General features: G+C 36.0%; 1 protein-coding gene across 1 annotated transcript in view; it reads left to right on the top strand.

The window, feature by feature from the left end:
* The window catches only part of LOC147031541 (uncharacterized), a 48863-nt gene extending 35353 nt beyond the window's left edge, over positions 1 to 13510 (top strand). The window contains exon 5 of the mRNA XM_085864799.1: positions 10593 to 13510. Within this exon, the coding sequence (XP_085720925.1) occupies positions 10593 to 11311 (719 nt within the window). The 3' untranslated portion in view covers positions 11312 to 13510. The remainder of the gene's footprint in view (positions 1 to 10592) is intronic.
* Positions 13511 to 13868: the final 358 nt, after the last annotated feature.

The following is a 13868-nucleotide window of genomic DNA, read 5'->3' as shown; positions in this document are numbered from 1 at the left end:
CTTTTAGCATTCAAACAAAAGAGTCAAATTGAGGGCAATTCCAAAATGGCTAACCATAATTGTTGTGTTGCTGGATGCAAATTGAACTCATGAAAATGTGGGACATATGATAAATATCCTTGGGTGAGAGGTGTCACATTCCCTTTTCAACTTTTAACACCAACGACCATCTGCAGTGGATAAGGTGAATTTGATAACTGGGGGCCGACCCACAACTCGAGGGTGTGCAATTGTCACTTCGTTGCACTACACTTGGATGGAAGTGGAAAGAAAACTGTCTTGGAAGTACTGAAATCCTGAACTATTCATGTGGATAATTCTATTCCGCAAGTTAAACATACTCCGAATAAACTATTCTATTCCGCAAGTTAAACATACTCCGAATAAACTATTCTATTCCGCAAGTTAAACATACTCCGAATAAACTATTCTATTCCGCAAGTTAAACATATTCCGAATGAACTATTTCATTCCGCAAGTTAAATGTACTCCAAGTGAACTATTGTATTCCGCAATTTAAATGTACTCCGAAAGAACTATTCTATTCTGCAAATTAAACACACTCCAAATTAACTATTCTATTCCTCAAGTTAAACACACTCCGAAAGAACTATTCTTTTCCGCAAGTTAAACATATTCCAAATAAACTGTTCCACTCCGCAAGTTAAACGTACTCCGAATGAACTATTCTATTCCGCAAGATAAACATACTCCGAATAAACTATTCTATTCCGCAAGTTAAACACACTCCGAATGAACGATTCTATTCTGCGAGTTAAACACACTCCGAATGAACTATTCTATTCCGAAAGTTAAACACACTCCAAATAAACCATTCTATTCTGCAAATTAAATGCACTCGGAATGAACTATTTTATTCCGCAAGTTAAACACACTCGGAATGAACTATTCTATTCCGCAAGTTAAACACACTCGGAATGAACTATTCTATTCCGCAAGTTAAACACACTCCGAATAAACTATTCTATTCTGCAAGTTAAACATATTCCGAATAAACAATTCTATTCCGCAAGTTAAACACACTACTGATGAACTATTCCATTCCGCAAGATAAACATACTCCAAATAAACTATTCTATTCCGCAAGTTAAACGTATTCCGAATGAACAATTCCACTCCGCAAGTTAAATGTACTCCGAATGAACCATTCTATACCGCAAGTTAAACGTACTCCGAATGAACTATTCTATTCCGCAAGATAAACATACTCCAAATAAACCATTCTATTCTGCAAATTAAATGCACTCGGAATGAACTATTCTATTCCGCAAGTTAAACACACTCCGAATAAACTATTTTATTCCGCAAGTTAAACATATTCTAAATAAACAATTCTATTCCGCAAGTTAAACGCACTCCACATAAACTTTTCTATTCCACCAGTTAAACACACTCCGAATGAACTATTCTATTCCGGAAGTTAAACACTCCGAATGAAGTATTCTATTCCGAAAGTTAAACACACTCCAAATAAACTATTCTCTTCTGGAAGTTAAACATATTCCGAATCAACAATTCCATTCCGCAATTTAAACATACTCCTTATGAACTATTCTATTCCGCAAGTTAAACACATTCCGAATAAACTATTCTATTCTGCAAGTTAAACATATTCCGAATAAACAATTCTATTCCCCAATTTAAACATACTCCTTATGAACTATTCTATTCCGAAAGTTAAACACACTCCTATTAAACTATTCTTTTCCGCAAGTTAAACATATTCCGAATGAACTATTTCATTCCGCAAGTTAAATGTACTCCAAGTGAACTATTCTATTCCGCAATTTAAATGTACTCCGAAAGAACTATTATATTCTGCAAATTAAACACACTCAAAATTAACTATTCTATTCCTCAAGTTAAACACACTCCGAAAGAACTATTCTTTTCCGCAAGTTAAACATATTCTGAATAAACTGTTCCACTCCGCAAGTTAAACGTACTCCGAATGAACTATTCTATTCCGCAAGATAAACATACTCCGAATAAACTATTCTATTCTACAAGTTAAACACACTCCGAATGAACTATTCCAGTCCGCAAGTTAAACACACTCAAAATAAACTATTCTATTCCGCAAGTTAAACATATTCCGAATAAACAATTCTATTCCGCAATTTAAACATACTCCTTATGAACTATTCTATTCCGAAGGTTAAACACACTCAAAATAATCTATTCTATTCTGCAAGTTGAACATATTCCGAATAAACAATTCTGTTCCACAATTTAAACATACTCCTTATGAACTATTCTATTCTGCAAGTTAAACACACTCCTAATAAACTATTCTATTATGGAAGTTAAACACACTCCGAATAAACTATTCTATTCTGCAAGTTAAACACACTCCAAATGAACTATTCTATTCCGCAAGTAAAACATACTCCGAATAAACTATTCTATTCCACAAGTTAAACATATTCCGAATGAACTATTTCATTCCGCAAGTTAAATGTACTCCAAGTGAACTATTCTATTCCGCAATTTAAATGTACTCCGAAAGAACTATTCTATTCTGCAAATTAAACGCACTCCAAATTAACTATTCTATTCCTCAAGTTAAACACACTCCGAAAGAACTATTCTTTTCCGCAAGTTCAACATATTCCGAATAAACTGTTCCACTCTGCAAGTTAAATGTACTCCGAATGAACTATTCTTTTCCGCAAGTTAAACGTACTCCGAATGAACTATTCTATTCCGCAAGATAAACACACTCCGAATGAACTATTCTATTCCGCAAGTTAAAGACACTCCAAATAAACCATTCTATTCTGCAAGTTAAATGCACTCCGAATGAACTTCTATTCCACAAGTTAAGCACACTCCAAATAATCTATTTTATTCCGCAAGTTAAACATATTCCAAATAAACAATTGTATTCCGCAAGTTAAACGCACTCCAAATAAACAATTCTATTCCGCAAGTTAAAAGCACTCCAAATGAACTATTCTATTCTGCAAGTTAAACACACTCCAAATAAACTTTTCTATTCCGCCAGTTAAACACACTCCAAATGAACTATTCTATTCCGCAAGTTAACCACACTCCTAATAAACTATTCCATTCCGCAAGTTAAACGTAGTCCGAATGAACTATTCTATTCCGCAAGATAAACATACTCCGAATAAACTATTCTATTCTGCAAGTTAAACACACTCCGAATGAACTATTCTATTCCGGAAGTTAAACACACTCCAAATAAACTATTCTATTCTGCAAGTTAAACATATTCTGAATAAACAATTCTATTCCGCAATTTAACCATACTCCTTATGAACTATTCTATTCCGCAAGTTAAACACATTCCGAATAAACTATTCTATTCTGCAAGTTAAACATATTCCGAATAGACAATTCTATTCCGCAATTTAAACATACTCCTTATGAACTATTCCATTCCGAAAGTTAAACACACTCCAAATAAACTATTCCATTCTGCAAGTTGAACATATTCCGAATAAACAATTATATTCCGCAATTTAAACATACTCCATATGAACTATTCTATTCCGCAAGTTAAAGCCACTCCAAATAAACCATTCTATTCTGCAAGTTAAACGCACTCCGAATGAACTATTCTATTCCGCAAGATAAACATACTCCGAATAAACTATTCTATTCTGCAAGTTAAACACACTCCAAATAAACTATTCTATTCTGCAAGTTAAACATATTCTGAATAAACAATTCTATTCCGCAATTTAACCATACTCCTTATGAACTATTCTATTCCGCAAGTTAAACACATTCCGAATAAACTATTCTATTCTGCAAGTTAAACATATTCCGAATAGACAATTATATTCCGCAATTTAAACATACTCCATATGAACTATTCTATTCCGCAAGTTAAAGCCACTCCAAATAAACCATTCTATTCTGCAAGTTAAACGCACTCCGAATGAACTATTCTATTCCGCAAGTTAAACATATTCCGAATAAAGAATTCTATTCCGCAAGTTAAACACACCACTAATGAACTATTCTATTCCGCAAGTTAAACACACTCCTAATAAACTATTCTATTCTGCAAGTTAAACACACTCCTAATAAACTATTCTATTCTGCAAGTTAAATCACTCTGAATGAACTATTCTATTCGGCAAGTGAAACACACTCCAAATAAACTATTCTATTCCGCAAGTTAAACATATTCCGAATAAACAATTCAATTCTGCAATTTAAACATACTCCTTATGAACTATTCTATTCCGCAAGTTAAACACACTCCAAATAAACCATTCTATTCTGCAAGTTAAATGCACTCGGAATGAACTATTCTATTCCGCAAGTTAAACACACTCCGAATAAACGATTTTATTCCGCAAGTTAAACATATTCCGAATAAACAATTCTATTCCGCAAATTAAACACACTCCAAATGAACTATTCTATTCCGCAAGTTAAACATACTCCAAATAAACTTTTCTATTCCGCCAGTTAAACACACTCCGAATGAACTATTCTATTCCGCAAGTGAAACACACTCCTAATAAACTATTGCATTCCGCAAGTTAAACGTACTCCGAATGAACTATTCTATTCCGCAAGATATACATACTCCGAATAAACTATTCTATTCTGCAAGTTAAACACACTCCAAATAAACTATTCTATTCTGCAAGTTAAACATATTCCGAATAAACAATTCTATTCCGCAATTTAAACATACTCCTGATGAACTATTCTATTCTGCAAGTTAAACACATTCCGAATAAACTATTCTATTCTGCACGTTAAACATATTCCGAATAAACAATTCTATTCCGCAATTTAAACATACTCCATATGAACTATTCTATTCCGCAAGTTAAAGACACTCCAAATAAACCATTCTATTCTGCAAGTTAATCGCACTCCGAATGAACGATTCTATTCCGCAAGTTAAACATATTCCGAATAAACAATTCTATTCCACAAGTTAAACACACTACTCATGAACTATTCTATTCCGCAAGTTAAACACACTCCTAATAAACTATTCTATTCCGCAAGTTAAACATATTCCGAATCAACAATTCCACTCCACAAGTTAAATGTACTCCGAATGAACCATTCTATACCGCAAGTTAAATGTACTCCGAATGAACCATTCTATACCGCAAGTTAAATGTACTCCGAATGAACCATTCTATACCGCAAGTTAAACGTACTCCGAATGAACTATTCTATTCCGCAAGATAAACATACTCCGAATAAACTATTCTATTCCGCAAGTTAAACACACTCCAAATAAACCATTCTATTCTGCAAATTAAATGCACTCGGAATGAACTATTCTATTCCGCAAGTTAAATACACTCCGAGATTTTATTCCGCAAGTTAAACATATTCTGAATAAACAATTCTATTCCGCAAGTTAAACGCACTCCAAATAAACTTTTCTATTCCACCAGTTAAACACACTCCGAATGAACTATTCTATTCCGGAAGTTAAACACACTCCGAATGAACGATTCTATTCCGGAAGTTAAACACACGCCAAATGAAGTATTCTATTCCGAAAGTGAAACACACTCCAAATAAACTATTCTATTCTGCAAGTTGAACATATTCCGAATAAACAATTCTGTTCCACAATTTAAACATACTCCTTGTGAACTATTCTATTCTGCAAGTTAAACACACTCCTAATAAACTATTCTATGATGTAAGTTAAACACACTCCGAATAAACTATTCTATTCTGCAAGTTAAACACACTCCAAATAAACTATTCTATTCCGCAATTTAAATGTACTCAAAGAACTATTCTATTCTGCAAATTAAACACACTCCAAATTAACTATTCTATTCCTCAAGTTAAACACACTCCGAAAGAACTATTCTTTTCCGCAAGTTAAACATATTCCGAATAAACTGTTCCACTCCGCAAGTTAAACGTACTCCGAATGAACTATTCTATTCCGCAAGTTAAACGTACTCCGAATGAACAATTCAATTCCGCAAGTTAAACGCACTCCAAATAAACTTTTCTATTCCACCAGTTAAACACACTCCGAATAAACAATTCTATTCCGCAATTTAAACATACTCCTTATGAACTATTCTATTCTGCAAGTTAAACACATTCCGAATAAACTATTCTATTCTGCAAGTCAAACATATTCTGAATAAACAATTCTATTCTGCAATTTAAACCTACTCCGAACGAACTATTCTATCCCACAAGTAAAACACACTCCGAATGAACTATTCTATAATGCAAGTGAAACACACTCCAAATATACTATTCCATTCTACAAGTTATACACACTCCGAATGAACTATTCTCGTCCGCAAGTTAAACATATTCTGAATAAACAATTCTATTCTGCAATTTAAACCTACTCCGAACGAACTATTCTATCCCACAAGTAAAACACACTCCGAATGAACTATTCTATAATGCAAGTGAAACACACTCCTCATAAACTATTCTATTGTGCAAGTTATACACACTCCGAATGAACTATTCTATTCCGCAAGTTAAACATATTCCGAACAAACTATTCTCTTCTGCAAGATAAACATATTCCGAATAAACTATTCTATTCCGCAAGTTAAACATACTCCTATTTAACTATTCTATTCCACAAGTTAAACATATTCCGAATGAACTATTCTATTCCACAAGTTAAACATACTCCTAATAAGCTATTCTATTCCACAAGTTAAACATATTCCTAATAAGCTATTCTATTCCGCAAGTTAAACATATTTCGAATAAACTATTCTATTCCGCAAGTTAAACATACTTCTTATAAACTATTCGATTCCACAAGTTAAACATATTCCGAATAAACTATTCTATTCCGCAAGTTAAACATACTCCTAATAAGCTATTCTATTCCACAAGTTAAACATATTCCTAATAAGCTATTCTATTCCGCAAGTTAAACATATTTCGAATAAACTATTCTATTCCGCAAGTTAAACATACTTCTTTTAAACTATTCGATTCCACAAGTTAAACATATTCCGAATAAACTATTCTATTCCGCAAGTTAAACATACTCCGAATGAACTATTCTATTCCGCAAATTAAACATATTCCGAATAAACTATTCTATTCCGCAAGTTAAACATATTCCAAATGAACTATTCTATTCCGCAAGTTAAACATACTCCTAATAAGCTATTCTATTCTGCAAGTTGAACATATTTCGAATAAACTATTCTATTCCACAAGTTAAACATATTCCGAATAAACTGTTCTATTCCATAAGTTAAACATACTCTGCGTTAAGGTGAGGACACATGCAAATAAGGACCTCAGGCTGTAGGAAGAGTGGGAACACAGTGATTGGGTCACTGTCCTGTGTCATGGCATGTGCAATTGGCGAAGATGCCGAGTAACAGCTGAGCTTGCTGTCATTGGTTGGGACGCTGTCATTGCGATTTAGCTCGGATGCCTGGTGGAGTGGATAATACAGACAGCTGCAGTTCATTGAGCAATCTTGGCTCGCTGGTTGTGTGTTGAAAAAAGGAAAGCGAACGTGTCTGCTCTGGTTTTCTCTCCTGGGTCACGCTCTTCACGTGTTTGAAAGCCTGCGCCGCAGAAGGAAGTTACTGGAGCTGCACCAAATTTGAGCCCCGGCGCCTGTATTCTTAATGCACCATGCAGGCCGTATCCATTTTTTTGCCCGGTTATTTGAGTGTATGCAAGTCTATCTGTGGTGCCTTGGGGGTAGTTTTATTGTTAATTGTTTATTAAATCATTAGTGTTTTCTGTGACTGTCTTCCATCTTGGCATTTTCATATTTGTTTCGTTTCGTGCCAATGAAGTGCTTATTTTATTTATTTATAAGGCCTACATGTGTGTCTGCCTGCCATTCTTCCCTCGATAAAACCGTTCCAGCCTACTTGATAATTCTTGTGGGTCGAAATTCAGGATAATTGTAATCCTGATAAATCAGATTATTCCACATTCCTTTTACCCTTAAGCCAGCCATCCTCAAGGCAGACAACCTCAGTGTGCTCGGCTTTATGCCAGCTGCGGTGAAGCGAGCCATTCACGCAACAATATCATTCCTCTGAGAAAGCTCACAAACTCTGTTCAGGGTTCTTTCAAAGGCTTAGATCATTTGTCCAGTCTGTATCCTGTCTCCAGAGCACACTTTGCATTGTGGCAGAAATCTGGCAGCAGGTAACAATTGATGACCGAAGGTTCCCAATGTCTTAATATTTGATGGTAACATCATTCAGACCTTTGGCCAGCGCTCCACATAGCATATGTAATAGGAAACTTATTAGGAACACCAATTCATCATGTGTATTTTGCAAGCTCAATGCGAAACACCAGTCTGTGAATGTGTGAATGAACCTGTTTTTGTATAGAGGTAGTGGACAAACAAGTGGAAACACCAATGCAAAGTCACTTAATAGGGTGTTGGGCCACCACGTGCGGCCAGTACGGCCTGTATGCACCATGGCATGGAGTCCACTAGCGTCTGGAATTCTGCAGGAGGGATGTGGCACCATTCTTCGACGAGAAAGTCAATCAATTCACACCTGTTTGATTGAGGTGGAAAACACTGTCTCAGGCGTTGTTCTAGAATATCCCACTGGGTGTGCGCTGACGCTCGCCACTTCGCCACAGGGCGAGTCCCCCTTACCTGTGGCTAATATTTTAAACCACCCATTAGCCACTGTGGCTAATCCATGTTTTAGTGTTTTTTTTTTGTTTTGTTTTTTTTACCAGTTTTAGACGAATTTTGGGTGGTTTTAGCACAGAATTCAACCTTCATTGAGATGGCCGCCATTTTGTATGTTTTGATTACGGGAATCACGCGTGATTTCGTACAAGCTTATATATATACTAACTTTAGTAGTTTTAAACTAGTTTCTAGGAAAAAAAAATCGACCGAAATTACGCATGATTCCCATGATTCTTGTCTCAAAATTTTATTTTAATTTTTTTGAAAAAAAAAATTATTCCCAGATGATTCGGCGCTACTCGGCTTCGTTGGGTCAGTGGTTGCCAGGTGAGTTTTGACACAATCAGTAGTAGTACCTGGAGTAAGACGAGTTTGTTTGGATGAGTGAGTTTGATGAGTGACTTTGGTTGGTTGGATGAGTGAAGTTGATGGGTGAGAATAAATATGTGGCTATTTCCTTTCTCCTGTGGCTAATCATTTTAAACCTGGATTAGCCACAGTGGCTAATTCCTTTTGAAAGCCAGAGCACACCCAGTCCCATAAATGCTTGATTGGGTTCAGATCTGGTGACCGAGAAGGCCTCGTCGTATGGATACCATCAGTTTCATGTTCATCAAACCAATTGGCATCTACGTGTGCTCTGTGGATGGGGCCATGGGGGGATCTCCTCTTTCAGCCATGATGGCCATAATTATAGGCAACCAGGTCTATGCAGCAATTTTTATACATGACCCTCAGCACACATGGGCCACACATTGCTTGCTATACCTCATTTACCCAGATGTTTCCATTTTTTTGTCCACTACCAGTACAAGTCTTCATTATTTCTTTTATTTCTTATTACAGCGCGTGCGCTGTATACAATTGCACTGAGTTTGAAATGTCCCCGGTGTCTACCACGTCTACTACGTCTCCGGTGTCCCCCCCCCCCCACGTGCCTCAAGACAGCCAATGACGGCTGTCCGGTAGATGCAGTGCGTAACCTAGACGGACATAGCGAGAATTGACGGAAATACCCGAGTATTTCAATGGAAATTTGTGAAACTAATGTGTTATATATATATATATATATGTGAAACCCATTTAATTTATTGCTTGACGGGAAAAAACCAAGAAACGCGCCCCTCTCATGTACGAACGAATGAAAGACATCATTTCCGCCCACCATCGCATTTCGCGCCGATCGCCGAATGCTGAAAGCTAAGTTCTTCTTATGCTATCATTCTTTTGCAGCCTCCTGCCACGCTGTATCGAATGATTTCATTCCTTCTGTTTTATTTATATATATATATATATATGTATATGTATATGTATATGTATATATATATATATATATATGTATATGTATATATGTATGTGTTTATCACAATAATAACAAGATTTTTACATTTTAAATATTAAGTATGCTTATTAATTGTTTTTCAACTGAAAAAGCATAAATTGCATATTTTCACATTAGTGTACTCATTTGCTTCACCACACGAGCTGTATTGAAGGATTTCACTTGTTTATGTCAAGAATGTTTGTGTATCACAAAATACAGTTTGTTCAGCTTTAAAAGTTAATTTTATTTTGCAATTAAAATTCCAAACATCAAGATATTGCATATTATAACCAATACACCGACAAAAATGTTTTGTTGAACAGCCTCAATATCTGAAAGTTGTATTGACAAAAATGTAAATGATAATAAATTACTTCGTTGATACTGTTTTATAGGAGGTATGAAAACTGGGCCTCCATCAAGTAAATCATTATATAAATCGTATTCAGTCCAACATTAAAATGGGATAATCATGGAATTTGCTCGTTCTCACATATTTTTGCCGTACATTAGTGATGCATTGCAGAATTTTTAATCTTCCCTTTCAGCAAATATTCAGCTATTTATTAACCACCCCCATCCACAACTTTCCTTCATTAGGACCAGCACTCACTAACCCAGTGGACGTGGCTCCCAAGTCTCATCTTCCTCCTCTTACCACTGAAGTTCCCATTATAGCTAAAGACCGCCACTTCTGCAGCCATGGTGGATCCCCTACAGAAATGACGGATGGACATGCTACTTTGCAATTTGCGAATGAGGTCACTGCCACTGCCAACGTAGGTAGCTGGGAAGACTACAAAATTGCAAACGACTGGCAGAACCATCAGTTTTATGCTGAGCAGCAGACTGCCAATTTTGGAAGAGAGGAAAGGAACGGGATGTTCAACCCCGAAACGAGCTATGTTATTTCTCATAAAAAGGAAGTTGTGCTCCAAAAGAAGAGTAACATTAACAGAGAATGTGGGAATCTTAAGCATGGCCTGGTACAACATAGAAGACGGCCTACTGAGCGCAGAGAGAATTTGAAGGTTTTGGATTCCACTCCCACCTTTCCATTGATCAACAAGCAGCAAATTCGTTTCAAGGTGAGTCGGAAAGGATTTATCAATTCATCGGCATTGCAGAACCAGCAGCAGAGGCAATTTATCTGTGGACACTGCGGAAAAGATTTTATCAAATCAAGCCACCTGCAAGACCATAAGAGGATACATACAGGGGAAAGGCCATTCCATTGTGATGTATGTTTCAAAAAGTTCACCCAGAATAGTGCATGTTTAGCTCATAAACGCCGTGTGCACGGAAAAGATGTGCACTGAAGTCTGTGAGGAAGATTTTCCCTCCGCATTTGCTAATGCAACCATCCTCTACATTGTCTCGATAGTTGTGCTAACTCCTATGCATGCCTCTCCCACTAGCAGATGTAAAACACACTGGTAGTTCACAAAAGCTTTTGCACAAGGTATTACATGTTACATGCAAAATGAGGGTAGGGATCAATTGGAAAGAAAATCTTGAATAAATTACAATAGAGGAAGGTATGGGAGTTTGCGAGGTGTAGGGAGTCAAGAGAGAAGAGGTTAGGAGCCATTCCATGCCTGCCAAATGCCAGCTCGCACCCTCGAGGTCTGGGGAATATATATATATATATATATATATATATATATATATATATATATATATATATATATATATTTTGTTACTGTTATTTTCCAAGATAATAACATTAATTTTATGCTTGAGTGTTGGCCTTTTCATGATCTGAAAGTGAAGTCACAGCTTCATCGTATGTGCTGAAAACGAACCACAGATCCCATCGAGCTGAAAGTAAAAATGTGTGGATTCTTGTGGTTCTGTGGGTTCTAATGCCTTAAAATTGGAATTAATACAACATTGTTCTTATCACTTACCATTTTTAGGAACAAAAATGTTTGTGTTTTTTTGCTGCTAATTTGCTGAAATTTACTTATGTTGTGGTTTGCATATTTATTACTTTGTTGAATATGGATGGGTGAGATTAAGGGGTATATGGGAGGGTTTGCTGGGAGTTAAATTATTTTTAAATGGCTATAAACTTTAGATTACAAAAACACCAGTGTACTTATAGATTTGAACTATAATAAAGAAATGAACTATGTAAAAAGAAAGTCACTTTGTGACTTCAGTGGTGTAGATATACAGATTGGGGCAATATAAACCTCTGTATGCAGTATTCTCAGTATAATGAACATAGCTATTCCACAGACTCTTCATTATAACGAAAATTTGTGACGCTGCGACTTAAAAATGAGAATATTTCATAAATGCATGCCCCGCTATTTTCCAGGGCTCCATCAACATGAATGTACCACCCTGTTACAAAGAGACAATAACCTAAATGTGTGATACAGGTTGCTGTACATAATAATTTTTTTTTTAATTACACATGCTGGGAACATGGAAGAGACCGTTGTGCACAAAGCCAATGGCACACTTCCAACCATGGTTTATCAAGTTCTGGCAAGAGATAAAAGCACACCTTAATGTTTTGCGGCATGGGATGAAGTTGTTTACATAAACTGAACTCCCATTCTCAGAACACAGGACACAGTTATTATGTCGTGACAGTGCCCTCCTCATGACCCCAAATGTAGAGTGGAAAACATTAGCACACCATTGTATCACCAATTATATACTTAGACAAGTTCAACTCCGATGAAAAACAAACAAACCATTTATGAAGTTACAGCACCAGAAGTGGTGTGCTTGCACCAGCAGATTGTCACGATCATTACACTTGGATCGATCCAGCTATACCAAAGAAGAATGATAGAGGTCAGATGTCAAGCCAACCACATGTATTCTGTGCACCATTCCACTCATGGACATTTAACACACATCGTCACACACACCTGGCTATGAGCTGTGATTGTAGAATAAAACTAACAGCTGGCTTGGGGGTACACATGATGCACATTGGTATGTCTTTCTAGCCCTTCAAACTCTTCCTTTTTTTAGCAAAGCAAACCACGAAACCACATGTTGCATATATCTCCGGTCATTGTTACGCATTCTTTGCTTCACTTTCTACTGTTAGATGCTACAGAATTATAGAAATGAATTATTCTTGTTGGCCTGGCAGTCCATAATTATTTAATTTTGTGTTATCCTAATGGTGTAGGACTCAACACTAGCTTGACTGATGTGTCGCATTGAATTTGTTATTCTGTATATTCGTTATACCAGCACTCGACTGTGTAAGCATCCATCTCCTGCTTCAAAATGTACATAAATGACTCCTCTCATTCAAATATCTGTTAATTATTTTGAAATTATAAAATAATAGACAACACAGGATAACAACTGCTTTCTTTATAATTAGAAGTAACTTTATTGAACACACAAATCATTTTGCATTTTAGATTTAACTTGGTGTGTCCCTTTACTGTTTGAATTACTAATGTACACTTCTGATTGTAATACTCTTTTCATACGTTGGTATCAAATGGCAATTCAAAATAAAATCTTATTGAAATGTATTTTTGTAGTGCTTATTCAAGAAACTTTGATGTGCACAGGTCTGAACACAAGGATGGCGTTTATTAATTACAAGCAGAAAAGCCGATCAAAATGATGGGTGGCCCTTCTGTATTTTCACACTATTCAGCCTTGAAAACTTAGGTTAAAACCAAAATTACGTACAAATACCTTATTTTTATTTTGCTGGTGTAGAGCATAAAAGGCGGTTAAAATGACGGGCTGGAGGTGTTTTATTAAAAACTTCAAATATATACACTTCCGGTCGAAAGTTTTAGAACATCCCCGTTTTTCAGTTTTTACTGAAATTTAAGCAGTTCAAGTCCAGTGAATAACTTGAAATGGTCAAAGCTAAGCGGT

This window comes from Eptatretus burgeri, chromosome 2 (assembly GCF_056783735.1).
Source record: "Eptatretus burgeri isolate ZD-2024b chromosome 2, Ebu_testis_v1, whole genome shotgun sequence".
Taxonomy (NCBI): Eukaryota; Metazoa; Chordata; class Myxini; order Myxiniformes; family Myxinidae; genus Eptatretus; species Eptatretus burgeri.
Note: the sequence above shows the minus strand (reverse complement) of the source record. Positions and strands in the feature narration are given on the sequence as shown.